At 55.3% G+C, this 22,450-nt stretch overlaps 1 protein-coding gene across 1 annotated transcript; it reads right to left on the bottom strand.

Annotated features, from left to right (window-relative positions):
* Positions 1–951: 951 nt before the first annotated feature.
* LOC133346797 (guanine nucleotide-binding protein G(q) subunit alpha) lies at positions 952–15,687 on the bottom strand. Its single transcript, XM_061558682.1, has 7 exons — positions 15,315–15,687; positions 10,155–10,339; positions 8,570–8,724; positions 8,349–8,477; positions 7,798–7,927; positions 6,737–6,890; positions 952–6,516 (listed from the first exon to the last, which is right to left on the bottom strand). Exons 1-7 carry the CDS (start codon positions 15,460–15,462, stop codon positions 6,326–6,328), a joined length of 1,092 nt encoding a protein of 363 aa, XP_061414666.1. The 5' UTR covers positions 15,463–15,687; the 3' UTR covers positions 952–6,325.
* Positions 15,688–22,450: the final 6,763 nt, after the last annotated feature.

Raw genomic sequence — 22,450 nt, 5'->3', positions numbered from 1 at the left:
ATTTCCAACGGGAGAGCGACTCTGCGATACTGGTGTAAGGTTCGCGTCTCTCGCCTGTAGCCAGCCGCGTGTTCACGACGAGGTGCGGCTGCTCAAGGCCCCTGGGCGGCAGCTGTCGTCCTATTTCAGCCACCAGCGTGACGCGGCCCTGCAGCCGCACGTTCGCCGCTCCTTGAAGAGATCGCGGTTCAAAACCAGGGTCCGCTCCGTTCAATAGTTACAAGAGTAGGGCATTGTGCCGGCATCATGGCCAATTTGAAAATTCTCTCGCCAATTATGGATTTGGCAAACGCGTCGTCTCTTCCCAATTAACACGGCTTCCAGACAAGTGCTGCCTTCAAGATGCATTCCCTGGCTTGTGCACGCAAGCAGCAACGCAGGCGACTGGGGGCATAACGTGTGGCCTGGTGGAACCGCTCGTCCAGCTCTTGTTGGTGAGATCCGGGAATGTCCCCAGCGGTTTTCTGCCGGGACAAGAAGAAGCAAATCGCGGCCTCCTCCCATGGTAACGACACGAAGGCCTTCTTGTGATGAGCTTCTCACATCTGTTGGGCAGGTGCTGCTTGGGAGCCAATTAAGTGGCTTATCGAAGACAGCGGTTCCCACCAACTGTTGCAGACACTACTATTTTTGGAACAGAACACCATTGTAACTGTAAGGTGGTTGGTGAATAAACACCGCGAGAGGTGACTGTGGTGTCTGCCCACAATGTTGAGAACAGCCGTTGTAAGAGCCATAACCTGCAGCACCACACACCAGACTCTCACACCTCCTCCGTTAAATTTATCGTAGCATTCTCATCAGCACCACCAGTCACACCACCGTTATGACAACCACCGCCTTCCACACGAGACTCGAGGCCACCGCGTCGCGACCGGCGTGGTTGTGCGTTACGACGCTTGGCGACACGACGGCAGGCACATATCTCACTCATGCCCGGAAGGCAACAGATTCTGACAAATCATTTATTCCATGTCTGTGGCTGTACAGTGTAGTAAGTAATACGGGCTATGAGAGTGTAGTTATATAAAGGGGAAGGCGGCCTTCGCGGCCCCAAACACAGCTTACAAAACCACGAGCAGAGCTTCGGCATGCAAGAGATCGACCATCGGCGAGTCACAGGACGTAGAAAAATTACACGTGTCACGAAACATCAACTCAATAAAAACAAAAAATTAAAAGAGAAACGGGAGTTGTGCAGCAAGCACTGGCGTTCGTCTGGTGCATCCCCTCCTCCTCCCCAGCCCACTGCCACCTTGCCCGCGCCGCCGCTGCACACGAGATGTTCGGGTAAGGCCCCCCCCCCCCCCCCCCCCGTGAGGGGCGCTCGAGGTGGCATGCACGGCACCCGAGCGGCGGGCCGGAGACGCGTGCACGGGACGACACGACGGCCGGGCGAGAGGCACGCGGCCCACCGGGAACACGGCTTGGTCTCACATGGAAGCTTGGCACTTCATCCGAGTTCAAGTATGCGTACACTACTAATGTGAAGATATGCGCAGAGCTCAATTCACCAAACTCAAACGTAGGTTTGGCGAATAATTATGTAGTGTCTCTCACCGAGCAGCAGCAGCAGGGACGGTATCAACCGCCTTGGCCCACCTATCAGCAACTCACCCCCCTCCTCCCTCGTCCACCAATCACAACAGACCCGCGGGGCCGGGGATGCACGCGCCATTTGAGGCTTTGTGGCAACTGGGCTGTAGTTAGAAACCTCCAGTCCCTGGCGCTCCCTGGCGCTCCCTGGAGCCCCCGGTCTAAGAGCCCCTTAGTGTCATGCAGTCTCGGCGAGGCCCCTCAAGTCAAGGCAAGTTTGTTTGTGTAACCAGATGAGAACTCAAGAGACCAGGATGAGTCTTATTTACAAGAGTAAGCTGGGTAATTTGTGCAACAAAACATTTCTGTGAGAATACAATTTGTTTGGCTGTCAGGTGAAGGGTCTCAACGACACAAACCGTGTCAGAATTACATCTCCTCGCGCCAAAATCTATTGCGAATCTAAATATTGGCTGCGGAAAACTTTTTCTTAAATTTACTTTTGATTTTCAGGGGGGCGATTACTCGGCAACACCTACATCCTGCCTCCCGAAGGCGGGAAACCCCCCCACGTAGCGCCCCCTAGGGGTGGTTTGACAATCGGCCTCTGGTCCTGGAGCCCAGTGCCTTCGGATGCAGAGTTTCCGATTACGTGCCTGGGTCGTCCCCCCACCGCGCACGGCCTTGCGCATTCTGACAGCAAGAGACCGTCCACGCCGAGTGAACTCGCCTTGTGGAGACGCGTCGCCCAGAGCCGGTCAACCGAGCTCTGGGGTGGCTCCAATTAGACTTTGCGAGGACCCAGCCGGGCACGGCAACGCACCAGCAGCCACTGCAGTCACCGCAACCACCCCAAGTGGGTTTCCTTTCACGATGCCACTGGCCAGCTGCCACCCTCACCACCACCACCACTACTGACCACCCAACGACCCCCATCGCCACACTCAGCTGGGGATGAGGCCTGTTCCTCTAACAAAGCTAAGCCTGTAGTGTAAAATAAGCACAAGTGAAACCACTGGTGTCTGTCCAACTGTAGCGCACGTTTCGGAGTAAGGAATGCATTCTGCGACGACAGCTGCGGGGGACTGCGGCTGGCGAGTGGAGCCGCCCTCCACTTCGGCTCCGACGCCGCGGACACCCCAAGTCTAAAAAGTCGCCAACATAAAAGCTCTTCATATCAGTTTTTTTTCTGAAACAATACAATATTACCATAACAGATACAGATTAACAATACAACACATTCAGAATTGGCAATTTTGGTAATTAACAAGGCAAATATGGATGGCTGCCATATATAGATATATATACAGTGATGTCTCGGCATTTACCATTGTACTCTATTTACACCACCATCACCACGAGGTCACGGTTTCCGAAAGGTCGGCAGTGGACGGCCACGTCTTCACGTGGGATCTAAGCGGCCACGCGCCAGTCTCATCGCCCGGGCAACCCTCCTAACGCCGGGATGACGGTGAACGAAGAGAGACCGAGAACCCACGAGAGAAAACCAGGAACCATCGGACACCGGGGACCAAATGAAAACCAGGCCCCCCTTGCAATATGGAACCCATGGGAACCAGATCCTCCAACCCACGAGGACGAGGAACCCACCGAAACCGTGACCCCATTAGAACCAGGGGACGTGTAAATGCGGAAACAGCTGCACGTGTGGAGCCGCGGCGAAGCGAGGAGCCTGTAGATGGTAACCGCCAGAACGCCGTCACAACCTCCATGTACAAAACCACTTCTGCACAATACCGCACGTCGCAGACACCGCCAGCAGACAAAGGGGCCACGTGCGCCTCTTGGCCGCACGGAACACCACGTGGCCTGTGATGACTCCCAATGGCCCGGCCTCTTAAAGCGGCCCAGCTGGCCCCCTGTACTTGGCTAGGGCCGGCGCCGCACCTCTGTTATTACTGCAGCTGGTAAGTGCCACTGCCAGTACCGCTTTCCCTCCTGCACTAAACTACAGCGCCACTGCCGGTACCGACCACCGTCAAAGAAGCCGCCGGTAGCGCCGGCTGGTTGTCACGGCCAGCCGGCGGACCCGCACAGCGCCCACATCCCTCTCCGCATGCTGCTGGATGGGAGCCAGTGAAGGCGACGACGGGCTGCTCGGCAAATGACCAAGCCTTCAGAGTTACGACGACACGTTCTGTGTTCAGGGCTCTTCCTCATTTTCTGATATAATGAAAGTCAAAGACTTCTGCTAACAATTATGCAAAACCACCGACTGGTATTACGTCACAATCGGCCAACTCACACGTAAGCAGCTATGGGCGCAAACTCCGAGAGGGGCTCCCTACGGCCTCCGCTTCGTCCCAGCTCAACCCCCCCTCCTCCCCCCAACTACGCCTCACGAGAGCACCCCCACAGCGTGCAGCCACCGTCGAGTCCACTTACTACAGAACTGCTAATCAGTTTAACTACAGCTCTCGCCACCACTACCACCGTGACCGGCGCTGTGCCTTCTCTACGCGACAGCTGGCACGGGAGTGGGACGCCACCCCCCCACCTCGCTGCTACAGCGGTACCAGAGAGAGCCTCCCAGCTCCGCACGCGCCCAGTGGAGCCGGCAGCTCGCACGATCCAATTTGACAACAAAACGATACTATTCACCAACAACATGTTCTCTACGGATGCCTCAGACGGAGTGGGTAAGAGGGACCGAGTCGTGTGGCAGTGGGGGGGGGGGCGGGGGACAAAGTGGGGGGGCACGGGGGGGGGGGCGGCGCTTCGCTCAGCGCAAAAAACAAGTGGCAACCGTTAGTCGTAGACACCGCCGCAGGGCGTTCTAAAATACTCAACATCTTATAGGTGTCAGGAAGGTCGATATTCCTCCGCTACAAAGTTTAAAACATGTCTAAAATGGGAATGAAATCCTCGTCAATCCTGAGCCCCAAATAGACCTCAATTAAATAAGAAATGGAAAGGATCGGACCCTAGTTTTCCTCGAGTGAAGCTGTGCGCGGTCGTGCATGCGGGGCGGTGGAGGCTTTAGTTTCTACGCTTGCGTCCACCAGCACCGCGCAGCACAGCTGCCCTCGCCACACCGGGTCGCGACCCCACCCTGCACCCCCACCCTGCGCCCCCACCCTGTGCCATCGCAGCCGCCCCTCGCCACCCGGTGGCCTGAACCGCACCGCCTCGCAGGTGGAGCGGCGCGCGTCCCACCCCAGCGCCCACTCGACAAACAGCTAGCCCTTGAGGGAGAAATCCTCACCCGTTCGTACCACTCGTCGTCAAGAGGAACACAATCAAATAACTTAAAAACCGCCTTCGCACCAGGCATGGCTATTCACAACAGTACACGTCACTTGCCAAAACAATAACTGAAATTAATGGAAACATAGCATGGCTTGGATACATCGATGAGTTTCTTTACATTTCTTTTCATTCTCTTTTTCTGTGTGTGTGTTTGGATAACACCGAAAAATGTATGACTTTAAAAAAGAGAAGACTCCTCATCATCAACAACAACAAAGAATAATAACGATGTTGTCAGCGAGGGTACAAGATGGAGACAAGGTGACACTGGGGGCGGCAGCAGCGTCTGCCCAACGTGGGTGCATGCGTGTCGGTGCGTACGTGCGTACGTACGCTCCGACACGTGTGCGCCCGCACTGGGACGCATGTCATCACGTGTGCACGCACACACACAATGGTCTATGTACCAGCGAAAGCACGCATGAAGCTTACGTTCCGGCACATGCGCGCACGTACGCAATCGTGCACGCACCACGGCAGGTGCGCGCATCAATGTGTGCACAAATATGAACACAGCGATGCATACACGCCCTAAGCCAAGTGCACTCTCCTCCCAACGAGTACACACACACAACGCACACAGTCACCAGAACAAATTATCCAAACCGTAACGGGAACTTGCACCGGTGCACACATTCTCACAGCCGCACGTTAGCCACATTCACCAATTCCAACAGCCGCACTTGAGCAGCCACGCACCTGCAACCCACGCTTACACACGCTCACGTTGACACACGCACACCCCGACACAGGTACATACGCAAGCACGGAAAAACAGACGCGGGTGCACGCACTCACGCCGAGCCACGTGTGCGCGCACACACGTGCATACCCACATACACCGTAGAAATTACCCACTAAAAATCGTTAATACTGTACGTCACCACGGTATAATATAACGTAGCGCGCCACGGTTTTAATAGAATTGTAACAAATGTATACGATTGATACCCCAACAACCCCCACAACCCTGCCCCTCCCATAAGCAGTGGAAATGCTCCCAATGTCACGTACACAACGAGCACACACGCGCGCACACAGACACACGCGCGCGCGGGGCCGCGTTGAGGCGGTGGTGGGGCACGCCGGGTCCCTCCTGGGGCCCCGGCACTGGGGGCCTTGGTGTTGGGGGTTCTATCCGTGCACAGGGGCCCCCGAGCAACAAGGGGAGGGCTCCATACGTGCCGCAGGTCGGCCTACCTGTGGGGGGACGGGGCTCGGTCCCCAGTGAGTGCAGCCACTGGAGGGGGGCATGGGGGCAGCGAGCACGCACGCATGCAAGGGGGGTGGGGGGGGGCAGAGAGGATGGGCGGGTGGGGGGGAGGCGAAAACGCGAAATTTTAAATCGAAGGAATCAAAACCACGCAGACGCATGGCCGTATGCAGACATTCGCTCGACCGGTACACCTCCACCAGAACCGGCGCCCCACCCACCCTCCCACCCACCCGCCCACGACTGCCGCTACGCCCACAGCGCCACCCCGACCGCTCCCCCGGCCGATCCCCCGGCGGGCCCTCCTCACACCAGGTTGTACTCCTTGAGGTTGAGCTGCAGGATGGTGTCCTTGACGGCGGCGAAGACGAAGCGGATGTTCTCCGTATCGGTGGCGCAGGTGAAGTGCGAGTAGATGATCTTGTCACTGTCGGGGTTCAGGTCGACGAACATCTTAAGGATGAATTCGCGCGCAGCCTGCGCATCCCTCTGTGGGCCTGCGGACAAAGTAAGTTGGGGGGGGTGGCAGGGGGAGGGAGAAGGTAGGCCCTCACGGCGTGCCAGAACACGTGCGAGTGTGGACATGCATGCGGGTGCGTGCCGTCCAGGCATATTTGTCTTTGTACGTGGGGGTGGGGCGTGACACGGTGGTGCACGCAGGCGGGAGCGCAGTCGTGTGCTGGTGGTGTGGGTGCGGGCACGTGTGTGTTGCCTCACCTTCAAACTCTGGGAAATAGTCCACGAGGTGAGAATACATGATCTTCTCCTCCAGCAGATCCTTCTTGTTGAGGAAGAGGATGACAGAGGAGCTGTGAAACCACGGGTAGGTGATGATCGTCCGGAAGAGTGCCTTGCTCTCCTCCATGCGGTTCTGTGGCACAGAGAGACACCCACGCACCGATAAGCAAGGTTGGCTACGTATGGTTAGCGACGTACGGTGCCAAAATAACAAAAATATACACGCTTCCCACGTGTGCGCTCGAACACACGCAAGTACGCATGGGTACACGTGCACACAGGCAGATGCTCTCGCATAGGTTACGCGCTCTCACGTACGCAGGTGCACAAAGAGCACGCTCACGCGTGCACACTTACACTCCAGCACACATGAAGCACAAATAACACTCATGCAAATGGGTACATGCACACATGGATACAAAGCTGGAATCCAATGTTAAGGTCTGCTGGCCTCGACGAACACGGCTTTAGGAGAGCTTTTGTGTCGTTTTGCTATTCCTCCTCTACAGACTAGAGTGGTGTAGTATATGATCCACCGTTTGGGTTGCATGGTCTCGTCTTTATTTTTCCATGTGCACATCTGATGCACTTCATGTTTACATCAGTGTTTGAGGAATGTCAAAACCAGGAGGTGCGATGTTTGGGTCTCGGATGAGATGTCCAGAATAAATATCCGCATTGTTCCAATCCATTCGCCAGCAGCGTTCTTCCTGATCTGGGAGAGATTCTAGGATGGTGACAGTTTGATCCAAGAAGGGCAAGTGCTGTTAGGGAGCAGCATGGCATATGAGGGGGTGGGTGGAAAGCACCACATTCGGTCGCCTTTGTCTCCGCATTGCTGTTGTTTACACCCTGCACCAGGTACTCGTGTAAGGCTCAGTCGACCTAGCGGAGGCCCAGGACCAGGTAAGATATGTCACTGATGTTGGCCGTGAGCAGGTATCGGAGCCGAGCGCGAACCTCCGCACTCTCTGCACTATTTCCCGCACCTCCCATTAGCACCTCCGAAGTTCAACAGACATACATTGTCTGCTACTCACCTCATTGTCAGACTCGGCGAGCACCTGGTCGTACTCGCTCAGTGCCACCAGGAACATGATGGACGTCACGTTCTCAAAGCAGTGGATCCACTTCCTGCGCTCCGACCGCTGGCCCCCCACATCCACCATCCTGCACGCATGCGACATTGGGGGGGCTCCGTCACTCTGCTCACGCTCACCCCAGCACAAGCCCCCAGCACAAGCCCCCAGCACAAGCCCCCAGCACAAGCCCCCAGCACAAGCCCCCAGCACAAGCCCCCAGCACAAGCCCCCAGCACAAGCCCCCAGCACAAGCCCCCAGCACAAGCCCCAATCCCGGAAATCCCTCCTGGAGGTGGACGGCACAATGGTCTGTAGGGCCGAGCTGCCTCAGCAGTGTCATACATGCCGAGGCATCTCTTTAGGAGAGTATCCTGTAGGCATGTGTGCGTGGGTCTGTGGGTGAGCATGTGGGTGTGCTCATGCGCCGTGTCGGCCTTCATGGTCGAGTGTGGAAGTAAGTATGATGGTGAGCTTGTGCGAGGAGCGTGTGGTGAGCAAGTGCTCGCTACCTGAAGATTATATTCTCCAGGTCGAAGGGATACTCGATGATGCCGGTGGTGGGGACGCGCACACGCAACACGTCTTGCTGGGTCGGCAAGTAGTTGGGCCCCGAGATGCGGTCAATCGCGCTTAGGTAACTGTGGAAACAAGACAGGGTGGTACTCGGCAAGGCCTTTGAACCGCGGCGGTGGGTGCGGCACGGCCAGGAACGAAATACGGCGACACTCACTATTTGGTCGAGTCTGAGAGCTGGTACTCGCGCCGGCGGTCGTAGCACTCCTCGATGCCGGGGTCGTCCCAGAGGCAGCGCACGGCCTCCACATACGGCTTATCGAAGGAGCACACCTTCTCGATGTCCACCTCCCTCACCAGCTGCGCATGTTCCTGCCAGAGGAGGAGGACGTAAGCATGAGTTCAGGCCGAGACAATGGCTGCCGAGACAATGGCTGCCAAGCCTTCAAGACGTCATCGTGGCCAAAGCCGCTGGTACTACAGCCACGCGTCGCGACCAACGCTTTCTCTATTCGCTGGCTGATCTCGCAGCTGCTGCATAGGAAACACACGACCTCCAACATCCGCCCTGACAGTCTCCCACCAACTGCTCTTACGCCTTCTCCTTGGACTCGTGGAGACCACTTCAGGGTTCGTCTCAACAATCGGCCTTCCCCCATCCTGTAAAAAGTAAGTATACAGGGCAAGTATTTTTGCTGTACAAAATCCTGCCATGTTCTCTTCCGGACTTGTACATTGCTTATCCTGTCTTCTTATGAAATTCTTACCATCTTTTTCAGGTAGCAAGCCATACCCGAGTTCCCCAACCCCCACCGCCTACGGCAGGGCTTGCAAAGAAAAGCATTTCAATACAAAACACCGTCTGCACTTAAAATAGCAAATTAAGCTCCCATTACCATATCCCTCTGCCAACTAAACATGGCTCCTTGCAGCACAGATAGCCTTGCACAGTCACTCTCCTTTACGGTGCCCAGGAAAACGCGAGCATGGCCATCAGTGAGCGTCTCCTCAAGCACGATGATGCACGGGCCAACAAAGTCACACGACATGTACAGATGTACGTGCAGCTGAGCCACACAGGCTTACAGGTATGAAAACGTACAAGTATACAAGGTTACAGACGTATAAACTACCGGGTGTAAAGGTTTGCATGCATCAGGTGAGCAGTCAGCTGCATGACACATCAGCGCACGTCGTGCGCCAACCCACGGCCGAACGCCGACTGTCTACGCAATGGCAGCCATCGGCACAATTGACCCGGTGCTCACCCCCTTCCGTCGGCTAAAACACACATCGATAGCCGCGTGCACGGATGCCTGTAAACGGCTCAAGATCAACATAAGCACCACCGCTTCCCCACCCTCCCCGCCCCTTGTGGTGAAAGCAGCCTTCCCGTCTCGGTGCACCACGTCCCCTGGGTGTGAAGGCCAGCTTGGGCCCGGCGTCTCAACAAAAATAAACGAACCGCAGGGAGACGCATAAAAACGCAGGGGTTGTGAAGCCGCGTGCGCAGCAAGTGAAGACACCGGCAGGAACATCTAACCCGGAGGTGCTGGGCGCGCCCAAGTGCATGACCCTTGCTGGCAGGGGGTCATCTGCCCCGGGGACGTTTCACATCAAACGCGCACGCAGGTACAAGGCGGACCGACACGCGATACGACGGCGCTCAGAGCTGACCGGCGCACCAGGGTCAGCAGCGCCGTGCGTACGCAGCACGTACGCAAAGGTCACGTTCAGAGCCGCTCATCGCCAGAGATGCAAAGGCAGGTACGCTTGTGTCCCCGCCCCCTCGCGCGGCGTACCTTGTTGTACTCGTAGGTGTAGGGAATCTTGAGGGTCTCCATGGCGCGGCACATGGCCTGCATGGCGATGAAGATGTTTTGGTAGACGAGCTTGATGAAGCCGCGCCGGTCTTCCTCCGTGTAGCCCGAGCCGTGGATGATGCGCATCTGCTTGATGAAGGTGCTCTTGCCACTCTCGCCGGTGCCTGTAAGGAAAGCACAAGCTCCTGTCAGCGCGTACAGGTGTACGGGCGTACGTACAGGTGTACATTCAGGTGAAGAGCCACACAGGGTTACAGACGGACTGATGGCCAAGTTTGCAGGAGGAGATGCATAGGTGTACAAGCACAGGTTTACAAGTCTACAGGCTTTTTGGCAGACACATGTACAGATGTGACAGGCTTGCAGGGGTACATTCATATTAGAGTACAAGCAGGCGTAGAGTTGTACAGGTATAGTGACATATATCATCATCCAAAACCAATCCACTACAGGATGGGTGAACATAACTTAGACACCGAAATGTACAAGTGTACAGTTGTACAAATTCATGACCATAAGACATACAAGCACACTCCGTAGAAACCTCGGCACCCCACATCAAGACAAAACCACTTGCGGTTGGCTCAACCACAAAGACAGGGGCAGGAGCAGCATTCAGCCCTGCACATCTCACCAGACATGAAACCCCTGCCTTGAATACTGCACGGGTCACACAGGTGTACTCATGTACAGGTATACAGGCGTACACACCTTCCCCCGCACCTGCGATTAGCATGGATGGCTACGTACGATGCCAAGAACTTCAACATACATACATGTGCGCACACACCACCAAGAGCAGCACCAACACAAACCACACCCACACGTCACGAGGTGCAGTGGTCACCCACAATTCAAGTTGATTTTGTGTAACCAGGTTAGAACTCAAGACACATCATTTGCAAAAGTGAGCAGGGTCATTAAAAAGAGAAAATAGCATGAAAACAGAGTATAGCAACGAAGCAAATAGAACTGAGAAAAAACAGCCAAATAATTAAGGCAGAGGCAATCAACGATACACCACAGCGTAGGACGAAATCTGCGGCGTTGGTGGCTGCTGCTAAATTTGAGATGCGGTGGGGTCCAGGTGTGGGCCCTGGGTGCGGCGAGGCCACGGTGTACCATACCCCCCCCCCCCAACCGAGGGAGCCACGGTGCTGGGCCTCATCCTCGACCACGCGGGCGCGAGTGGTGCCGTGGAACAGTTTAGTTCATTGTGAGGAACCCAGGAGAGGCGTCCCGCCGGCCCGTCGTGCCGTGGGAAACCCTCCAAAAACAGCCGGCGGCAGGAATCCAGCGCACAGGGCTGCCTTGTATGGGAAGGGGCCCCCCTCCCCCACGGCCTTGGCCAGGGACCCAGACTTGGCCCGCCCTCCCAGAGTGAATCCACGCAGCAGCAACGGCAGTGCTTCTTGTGCAAAACCTGTGGACACTGACCAGTCCAGCTCAAGGCATCCCGCTCACAGGTGCTGCCCCCAGATCGCCTCCCACATCTTTCCCAGCAGCAAGTGCTGGAAATGTAAATGCACAAGTCCCAGTACAAGACCTATTCAGACAGCCCTTGTTAACTGGCACTCACCCACACACTCACGTACACTCACACAAACTCTTTCACCTTGACTTCACACACTCTCAAACACAGCCTCTATCGCACCCTCACACAAACACTCACCATCACTTCGACAATCACTCTCACTGCCGTTTCCCCTCTGCCTAACATTGTGGTATAGGAATAGGAACCATTATGAAAAGTACCGGGAAATGTGTCTGGTGTTCTGAGAAGTGCTCATTTGGCTTACTATTTTATACAATGCATTTCCACCACAAATTTGCACACATTTCACAGGCGTTTCAAGCTATATTTTCCTTTAGCATTTGAACTGTGGCTGTGAGAATTCTCTTAAAGGCAAACCAATCGCCCTTATATTAACAAACCACGCCCAGGTGTGTCCGCTTCCAGAATCACTAGGTGGTGTCAGTCAAAAGGAGGACCTGGCATTCTAATACTTCCGTTGGAGCTGCGTGGATTTCTATTTGTACCGGCATCGTTTGGATCGGAGCGAGGAGGGACACGGAGTCCACCCCCGAGAGCGAGCGCTGGCGTGTAAATACGGGCGGGCAGCCCACTCCCTTCGGTGTCTCTGCTTTCCTGTCCCACAAAGACACAACGATGCAGACGGTGCTGCCTCCCATTGCATTCTTCCTCCGCTGCAAACACAACGCAAAGTAATGAATTTACAGGCCTGCGTGCGTTCGTGGGGGGGCACTGCCCACCACACTAACTCTTGACGAAGTCGAATGGAGGTGCAGGGTAGGACCCCCCCACCCACCCTCTGCGAAGTGGAGGGCCACGGGGTAGATTACGAGGCCATGGCGCGATAACAGGGCGTGGGCAAAGCGCCACCGAGCCACGCCACGGCACTGGAGCGCAAGCGGAGCACAGACACCACCATCCCTTTACAACTTCTCGCAATAAACGCGATGCGTACCGCCCACGGTCAAAGTGCCTTGTACCGTCGAGGGCAGGAGGGCGAAGGTGCTGCACGTTAGCTTCCCCCCACCCACACACTGAACTATCCACCCACCCACCTACACACCGAACCATCCACCCACCCATCTACACACCGAACCATCCACCCACGCACCTACACACCGAACCATCCACCCACCCACACACCGAACCATCCACCCACCCATCTACACACCGAACCATCCACCCACAAACCTACACACCGACGCATCCACACACCGAACCATCCACCCACCCACCTACACACCGAACCATCCACCCACCCACCTACACACCGAGCCATCCACCCACCCACCTACACACCGAGCCATCCACCCACCCACCTACACACCGAGCCATCCACCCACACACCATACACACAGAACCATCCAACCACCCACCCACACACCGAACCACCCACCCACACACCTACACACCGAACCATCCACCCACACACCGAACCACCCACCCACCCATCTACACACCGAACCATCCACCCACAAACCTACACACCGACGCATCCACACACCGAACCATCCACCCACCCACCTACACACCGAACCATCCACCCACCCACCTACACACCGAGCCATCCACCCACCCACCTACACACCGAGCCATCCACCCACACACCATACACACAGAACCATCCAACCACCCACCCACACACCGAACCACCCACCCACACACCTACACACCGAACCATCCACCCACACACCGAACCACCCACCCACACACCTACACACCGAACCATCCACCCACACACCGAACCATCCACCCACACACCCACACACCGAACCATCCACCCACCCACCTACACACCGAACCATCCACCCACCCATCTACACACCGAACCATCCACCCACACACCTACACTCCGAACCATCCACCCACGCACCTACACACCAAACCATCCACCCACCCACCTACACACCGAACCATCCACCCACAAACCTACACACCGACGCATCCACACACCGAACCATCCACCCACCCACCTACACACCGAGCCATCCACCCACCCACCTACACACCAAGCCATCCACCCACCCACCTACACACCGAGCCATCCACCCACCCACACACCGAACATCCACCCACACACCTACACACAGAACCATCCAACCACCCACCCACACACCGAACCACCCACCCACACACCTACACACCGAACCATCCACCCACACACCTACACACCGAACCATCCACCCACACACCTACACACCGAACCATCCACCCACCCACCTACACACCGAACCATCCACCCACCCACCTACACACCGAACCATCCACCCACACACCTACACACAGAACCATCCACCCACACACCTACACACCGAACCATCCACCCACCCACCTACACACCGAACCATCCACCCACCCACCCACCTACACACCGAACCATCCACCCACCCACCTACACAACGAACCATCCACCCACACACCTACACAACGAACCATCCACCCACACACCTACACACCGAACCATCCACCCACACATCTACACACCGAACCATCCACCCACACACCTACACAGCGAACCATCCAGACACCCAGCCAGGTATACAACCAGTCGCTCAGCCAGGCCAGGTATCCAGCCACCTACCTGCCCAGCCAGCCAGGTGCCCAGCCAGTCACCTAAATAGATCACACCAACTACCCAGTCAACTAAAGGATATGTTAAAAAGAGCTTTATAACTCATCGGATTCCTCCAGTATAAATATTCTGATACCCATTTGGCAATCCAGATAACCACCTCGCAACTCACCCAGTCAACTATCCAACCGGCTAACCAGCTAAGAAGCACCCAGAAACGCACTCATCCAGTCAACCACCTACCTGCTGAGCCAACCAACCATACAGCGGCGACACATCTAACGAATTGTATTAGCCAGCCACCTAGCTTCCATTCGCGTTCAGACGTTTCATTATCCAGCCAGCCAAACAATGACAGCAATACGCAAAGCAAGCGAGCCACGCAGTCACCCAAACAACAAGCCCAACCTCTACCCACCCAACCAGATGCAAACAAAACCAGCCTGCTACCCAGCCACGAACCCATCCATACACCCCCAATCCCGTACTAAGCTTCGGGGTCCTTCATGAGGATAAACCTGGTCCCACGGGGAGGAAGCCCCGACACTGCCCTGTAACGTCCCATGCAGAGACATGAACCGAGGCACGACAGCCTCGGAACACGGGATGAGGACCAATCCAGGCAAACTCAGGACCTCGGGCAAAGAGAGAGAGAACCCAAAGAGAGAGAGAGAGGGAGGCCAATGGTAAATGGGGTCCGAAAGCCCCAAGACGCGGGGAGAGGGCACCCCCCCAGACGCTCCACGCAACCCCCGGGCCGGGCGGGGCAGACGCCTGAGAAGCGCTACACGCCGGGGTCTGCGCGGCCATGGCGGCCACATCCTCATCGACGCCAAACAAATCCCCGGCCCTGGACTTTGGCTACGTCGGGGGCAAAAGGCAGCGCTCGGGGGCTGCGCTCGGGGGCTGCGGGTTGGGGGGGGGCGCCGAATCCATCCGAGCGCCGCCGCGGAGGCCCGGGGCCCCGGGGCGGCGGCGGCTTCACCAAACCCCCCCACCCCCCGCATCCTCCCCGCACCCCCGTCTCGCTCACCGAGCAGCAGCAGCTTGAGCTCGCGGCGCGCATCCCTCTTGTCCCGCCGCAGCTGCCGCTCGATCTCGGCGTTGATTCGCTTGGCCTCCTTCTGCTCCTCGCTCAGGCAGCACGCCATCATCGCCCCCGCCGCTCCCCGCACGGGCATCACCCGCGCGGCGGAGGCGCGCCGCGGGCTCGCGGACTCCCGCCGCGGATCTCTCGGGGAGACCGGGAGGCAGGCAGAGACGCGAGGCCGAGGAGGAGACGGACGCGAGAGGGGGACGCGGCTCCTCGCTCCCGGCGGGTGGCGCCTCCGTCTCCCTCCTCCTCCTCCTGGTCGCGGCGGCGGCGGAGCGGGAGGCAATATGGCGGCGCGCTCGATTCCCTAGCGCGGACGCGCGCCCCCCCCCCCGGGGGGCCCAGCGCGCGCGCCCATTGGTTCAAGCGAGACCGCGTGACGCGTGTGGCCACGCCTCCATTTCTATGCTGGAGGATGGGGGCGGGGCCGCGCGCAACGCCGCGGTCACGTGAGGGCGCGCGGGACCAATGGGCGCCCGAATGCTCGGGAGGGGGGGGGGGGCTGGGCGGCGCGCGTCTGAGCTGGGAAATATGAAGCGAGGGGAGGGGCGCGAGAGGACAGGACGGGGATGGGGAAGAGGAGGCCGATGGACGAGGGAGACGCATGGGGGTGGAGGGAGGCGGTGACGGGAGGACAGCGGAGATGGGGGCAGAGGCACAAATACGGGGACAATGGACACAGGGGGAGAGGGAGGAGAGGCTCGAGATGATGAGGGACGAGGAGGAAGAGGGGACTGAGTGACAGAGAGACGGGGAGATAGCGAGGTGTGGAGAGACAAGAACAGAGACGCACACAGAGAGGTATAGACAAGATGACAGAGAGACAGGGAGACAGAGACAAGAACAGAGACGCACACAGAGGTATAGACAAGATGACAGAGAGACAGGGAGACAGAGACAAGAACAGAGACACACACAGAGGGATAGACAAGATGACAGGGAGACAGAGACAAGAACAGAGACACACACACAGAGGTATAGACAAGATGACAGAGACAGGGAGACAGAGACAAGAACAGAGACACACACACACAGAGGTATAGACAAGATGACAGAGAGACAGGGAGACAGAGACAAGAACAGAGACACACACACACAGAGGTATAGACAAGATGACAGAGAGACAGGGAGACAGAGACAAGAACAGAGACACACACACACAGAGGTATAGACAAGATGACAGAGAGACAGGGAGACAGAGACAAGAACAGAGACACACACACACAGAGGTATAGACAGGATGACAGAGAGACAGGGAGACAGAGACAAGAACAGAGACACACACACAGAGGGATAGACAGGATGACAGAGACACAGGGGGATAGAGACAAGAACAGAGACACACACACACATAGGGATAGACAGGATGACAGAGACACAGGGGGATAGAGACAAGAACAGAGACACACACACACACAGAGAGGGATAGACAAGATGATAGAGAGACAGGGAGACAGAGACAAGAACAAAAACACACACAGAGGGATAGACAGGATGACAGAGAGACAGGGAGACAGACAAGAACAGAGACACACACAGAGGGATAGACAGGATGACAGAGACACAGGGGGATAGAGACAACAACAGAGACATACACACACAGAGGTATAGACAAGATGACAGAGAGACAGGGAGACAGAGACAAGAACAGAGACACACACAGAGGTATAGACAGGATGACAGAGAGACAGGGAGACAGAGACAAGAACAGAGACACACACACACAGAGGTATAGACAAGATGACAGAGAGACAGGGAGACAGAGACAAGAACAGAGACACACACAGAGGGATAGGCAGGATGACAGAGAGACAGGAGACAGAGACAAGAACAGAGACACACACAGAGGTATAGACAAGATGACAGAGAGACAGGGAGACAGAGACAAGAACAGAGACACACACAGAGGGATAGACAGGATGACAGAGAGACAGGGGGATAGAGACAAGAACAGAGACACACACACAGAGGGAGAGACAGGATGACAGAGAGACAGGGGGATAGAGACAAGAACAGAGACACACACAGAGGGATAGACAGGATGACAGAGAGACAGGGAGATAGAGGACAAGTGGCAGACAAGAGAGGGACAGACACAGGGCGGATGAGACGGAGAGTGCGGGAGGACAGACAGAGCTGTAGGAGGACAGCGAAGGATGATGGGCACAGGCAGGGAGACGTGGTTATGTAGCCAGGGGGACATGGAGGAGACAGGGAGACAGACACTGAAGGGCATGGAGACAGGAGCATGGAGACAGACATTGACAAGGGGACAGACGTACGCTGGGACAGCGGCTTAGGCAGGCAGAGAGAGCGAGACGTGGAGACATGGAGACATGCACACAGACACGTGGAGACATGCACACAGACACGTGGAGACATGCACACAGACACGTGGAGACATGCACACAGACACGTGGAGACATGCACACAGACACGTGGAAACATGCACACAGACACGGGAGGCATGCACACAGACACGTGGAGACATGCACACAGACACGTGGAGACATGCACCCAGACACGGGAGACATGCACACAGACACGTGGAGACATGCACACAGACACGTAGAGACATGCACACAGACACGTGGAGACATGCACACAGACACGTGGAGACATGCACACAGACACGTAGAGACATGCACACAGACACGTGGAGACATGCACACAGACACGGGAGGCATGCACACAGACACGCGGAGACATGCACACAGACACGTGGAGACATGCACACAGACACGGGAGGCAGTGACGCAGGAGCTGCGACACGGAGACATGTCGAGAGACACACGTGGAGGAGGATCCAGGTAGCCGCAAACAAAAGGTGTCCATCGTAGCGGTGACGTGGGGCAGGGGAGAGGTGGGAAGGAGCGGAGAGGTATGGACACGGGAGACAGTGAGACAGAGGCACAAACAATGGAAGATTTTTGAACGTGGATACGTGGACGTGAAGACGCAGATACACACGAAGGGACGTTGAGACAGAAGCACAGAGGCGAACATATGCAGACAAGGGAACTAAAGGGAGAGAGAGAGAGATGGACAATGGAGGCGTGCTTCTGGAGATGGAAACATAGACACGACGACCGGGGCCTGGAGAAGGGTCAATGAGACAGGAACACAGATGGACAATGACATAGAGACACAGAGAGATGGTGGCAGAGACATGCCACGCCATGGGGGCGCAGAGACAAACACAGCAGGAGTAGAACACACCGTGGACGAGTTGTGAGCATCTGTGTGAAAGTCTCCCTGCCGGGTTTGTCAGTCGACCCATAGCGCCTGAGTGGGTGACCTCCTGCCAGCAGCGATCCCTCCACCCTCCCACGTGGCGGCCTCGTGGCGCGGCTCGCCTCGAGCGTGCCGCTCGTGTCGGGGGCGAGTGAGGGGTGTGAATGGTCGTGTGGGGTGTGCGGTAGTATGTGTGTGTCGGTGCGAGTGAGGGGTGTGAATGGTCGTGTGGGTGTGCGGTAGTATGTGTGTGTCGGTGCGAGTGAGGGGTGTGAATGGTTGTGTGGTGTGTGCGGTAGCATGTGTGTGTCGGTGCGAGTGAGGGGTGTGAATGGTCGTGTGGGGTGTGCGGTAGCATGTGTGTGTCGGTGGGAGTGAGGGGTGTGAATGGTCTTGTGGTGTGTGCGGTAGTATGTGTGTGTCGGTGCGAGTGAGGGGTGTGAATGGTCGTGTGGGGTGTGCGGTAGTATGTGTGTGTCGGTGCGAGTGAGGGGTGTGAATGGTCGTGTGGGGTGTGCGGTAGTATGTGTGTGTCGGTGCGAGTGTGTTTAATAAAGATGCCTGCACGTGACTGCTGCTGCTGTGCCAGTGATTGTCATTATTCGTGGGTGTGTGAACTACACCCTGTATCTCACGTGCGTGCACTACACCCTGTGTATATTGTGTGTGCACTACACCCTGTGTATATCGTGTGTGCACTACACCCTGTGTATATCGTGTGTGCACTACACCCTGCGTATATCGTGCGTGCACTACACCCTGTGTATATCGTGTGTGCACTACACCCTGTGTATATCGTGTGTGCACTACACCCTGTGTATATCGTGTGTGCACTACACCCTGTGTATATCGTGTGTGCACTACACCCTGTGTATATCGTGTGTGCACTACACCCTGTGTATATTGTGTGTGCACTACACCCTGTGTATATTGTGTGTGCACTACACCCTGTGTATATTGTGTGTGCACTACACCCTGTGTATATTGTGTGTGCACTACACCCTGTGTATATTGTGTGTGCACTACACCCTGTGTATATCGTGTGTGCACTACACCCTGTGTATATCGTGTGCACTACACCCTGTGTATATCGTGTGTGCACTACAACCCTGTGTATAACGTGCGTGCACTACACCCTGTGTATATCGTGTGTGCACTACACCCTGTGTATATTGTGTGTGCACTACACCCTGTGTATATCGTGTGTGCACTAGCACCCTGTGTATATCGTGTGTGCACTACACCCTGTGTATATCGTGTGTGCACTACACCCTGTGTATATTGTGTGTGCACTACACCCTGCGTATATTGTGGTGTGCACTACACCCTGTGTATATCGTGTGTGCACTACACCCTGTGTATATCGGGTGTGCACTACACCCTGTGTATATTGTGTGTGCACTACACCCTGTGTATATCGCGTGTGCACTACACCCTGTATATATTGTGTGTGCACTACACCCTGTGTATATCGTGTGTGCACTACACCCTGTGTATATCGTGTGTGCACTACACCCTGTGTATATCGTGTGTGCACTACACCTGTGTATATCGTGTGTGCACTACACCCTGTGTATATCGTGTGTGCACTACACCCTTGTATATTGTGTGTGCACTACACCCTGCGTATATTGTGTGTGCACTACACCCTGTGTATATCGTGTGTGCACTACACCCTGTGTATATCGTGTGTGCACTACACCCTGTGTATATCGTGTGTGCACTACACCCTGTGTATATCGTGTGTGCACTACACCCTGTATATATCGTGTGTGCACTACACCCTGTGTATATCGTGTGTGCACTACACCCTGTGTATATCGTGTGTGCACTACACCCTGTGTATATCGTGTGTGCACTACACCCTGTGTATATCGTGTGTGCACTACACCCTGTGTATATCGTGTGTGCACTACACCCTGTGTATATCGTGTGTGCACTACACCCTGTGTATAACGTGTGTGCACTACACCCTGTGTATATCGTGTGTGCACTACACCCTGTGTATATCGTGTGTGCACTACACCCTGTGTATATCGTGTGTGCACTACACCCTGTGTATACGTGTGCACTACACCCTGTGTATATTGTGTGTGCACTACACCCGTGTATATCGTGTGTGCACTACACCCTGTGTATACGTGTGTGCACTACACCCTGTGTATATCGTGTGTGCACTACACCCTGTGTATATCGTGTGTGCACTACACCCTGTGTATACGTGTGTGCACTACACCCTGTGTATATCGTGTGTGCACTACACCCTGTGTATATCGTGTGTGCACTACACCCTGTGTCGGTGGGTGCACTACACCCTGTGTATATTGTGTGTGTACTACACCCTGTGTATATCGTGTGTGCACTACACCCTGTGTATATCGTGTGTGCACTACACCCTGTGTATTGTGTGCTACACCCTGTGTATACGTGTGTGCACTACACCCTGTGTATATTGTGTGCACTACACCCTGTGATATCGTGTGTGCACTACACCCTGTTATATCGTGTGTGCACTACACCCTGTGTATATCGTTGTGCACTACACCCTGTATATTGTGTGTGCACTACACCCTGTGTATATCGTGTGTGCACTACACCCTGTTATATGTGTGTGCACTACACCCTGTGTATATCGTGTGTGCACTACACCCTGTGTATATCGTGTGTGCACTACACCCGTGTATATCGTGTGTGCACTACACCCTGTGTATATCGTGTGTGCACTACACCCTGTGTATATGTGTGCACTACACCCTGTATTATTGTGTGCACTACACCCTGTGTATATCGTGTGCACTACACCCTGTGTATATCGTGTGTGCACTACACCCTGTTATATCGTGTGTGCACTACACCCTGTGTATATCGTGTGTGCACTACACCCTGTTATATCGTGTGTGCACTACACCCTGTGTATATCGTGTGTACTACACCCTGTGTATATCGTGTGTGCACTACACCCTGTGTATATCGTGTGTCACTACACCCTGTGTATATCGTGTGTGCACTACACCCTGTGTATACGTGTGTGCACTACACCCTGTATATTGTGTGCACTACACCCTGTGTATATTGTGTGCACTACACCCTGTGTATATCGTGTGTGCACTACACCCTGTGTATATCGTGTGTGCACTACACCCTGTGTATATCGTGTGTGCACTACACCCTGTGTATACGTGTGTGCACTACACCCTGTGTATATTGTGTGCACTACACCCTGTGTATTGTGTGTACTACACCCTGTGTATATTGTGTGCACTACACCCTGTGTATATCGTGTGTGCACTACACCCTGTATATCGTGGTGCACTACACCCTGTATATGTGTGTGCACTACACCCTGTGTATATTGTGTGTGCACTACACCCTGTGTATATTGTGTGTGCACTACACCCTGTGTATATCGTGTGTGCACTACACCCTGTGTATATCGTGTGTACTACACCCTGTTATATTGTGTGCACTACACCCTGTGTATATCGTGTGTGCACTACACCCTGTGTATATCGTGTGTGTACTACACCCTGTGTATATCGTGTGTGCACTACACCCTGTGTATATCGTGTGTGCACTACACCCTGTGTATATCGTGTGTACTACACCCTGTGATATCGTGTGTGCACTACACTGTGTATATCGTGTGTGCACTACCCCTGTGTATATCGTGTGTGCACTACACCCTGTGTATATCGTGTGTGCACTACACCCTGTGTATATCGTGTGTGCACTACACCCTGTGTATATCGTGTGTGCACTACACCCTGTGTATATCGTGTGTGCACTACACCCTGTGTATATCGTGTGTGCACTACACCCTGTGTATATCGTGTGTGCACTAC

Source organism: Lethenteron reissneri, chromosome 24, assembly GCF_015708825.2.
Source record: "Lethenteron reissneri isolate LAM-NWPU_2019-01 chromosome 24, ASM1570882v1, whole genome shotgun sequence".
NCBI classification, from domain to species: domain Eukaryota; kingdom Metazoa; phylum Chordata; class Hyperoartia; order Petromyzontiformes; family Petromyzontidae; genus Lethenteron; species Lethenteron reissneri.
Note: the sequence above shows the minus strand (reverse complement) of the source record. Positions and strands in the feature narration are given on the sequence as shown.

What these genes read in the sequence shown, in the direction of transcription:
- LOC133346797 (XM_061558682.1), bottom strand. Translation starts at nt 15,462, where the DNA reads ATGCCCGTGCGGGGAGCGGCGGGGGCGATGATGGCGTGCTGCCTGAGC. An exon ending in GCTCAAGCTGCTGCTGCTCG is followed by an intron (nt 10,340 to 15,314) that starts GTGAGCGAGACG and finishes CTTTCCTTACAG; the next exon opens with GCACCGGCGAGAGTGGCAAG. An exon ending in CTATTTCCCAGAGTTTGAAG is followed by an intron (nt 6,517 to 6,736) that starts GTGAGGCAACAC and finishes CTTTGTCCGCAG; the next exon opens with GCCCACAGAGGGATGCGCAG.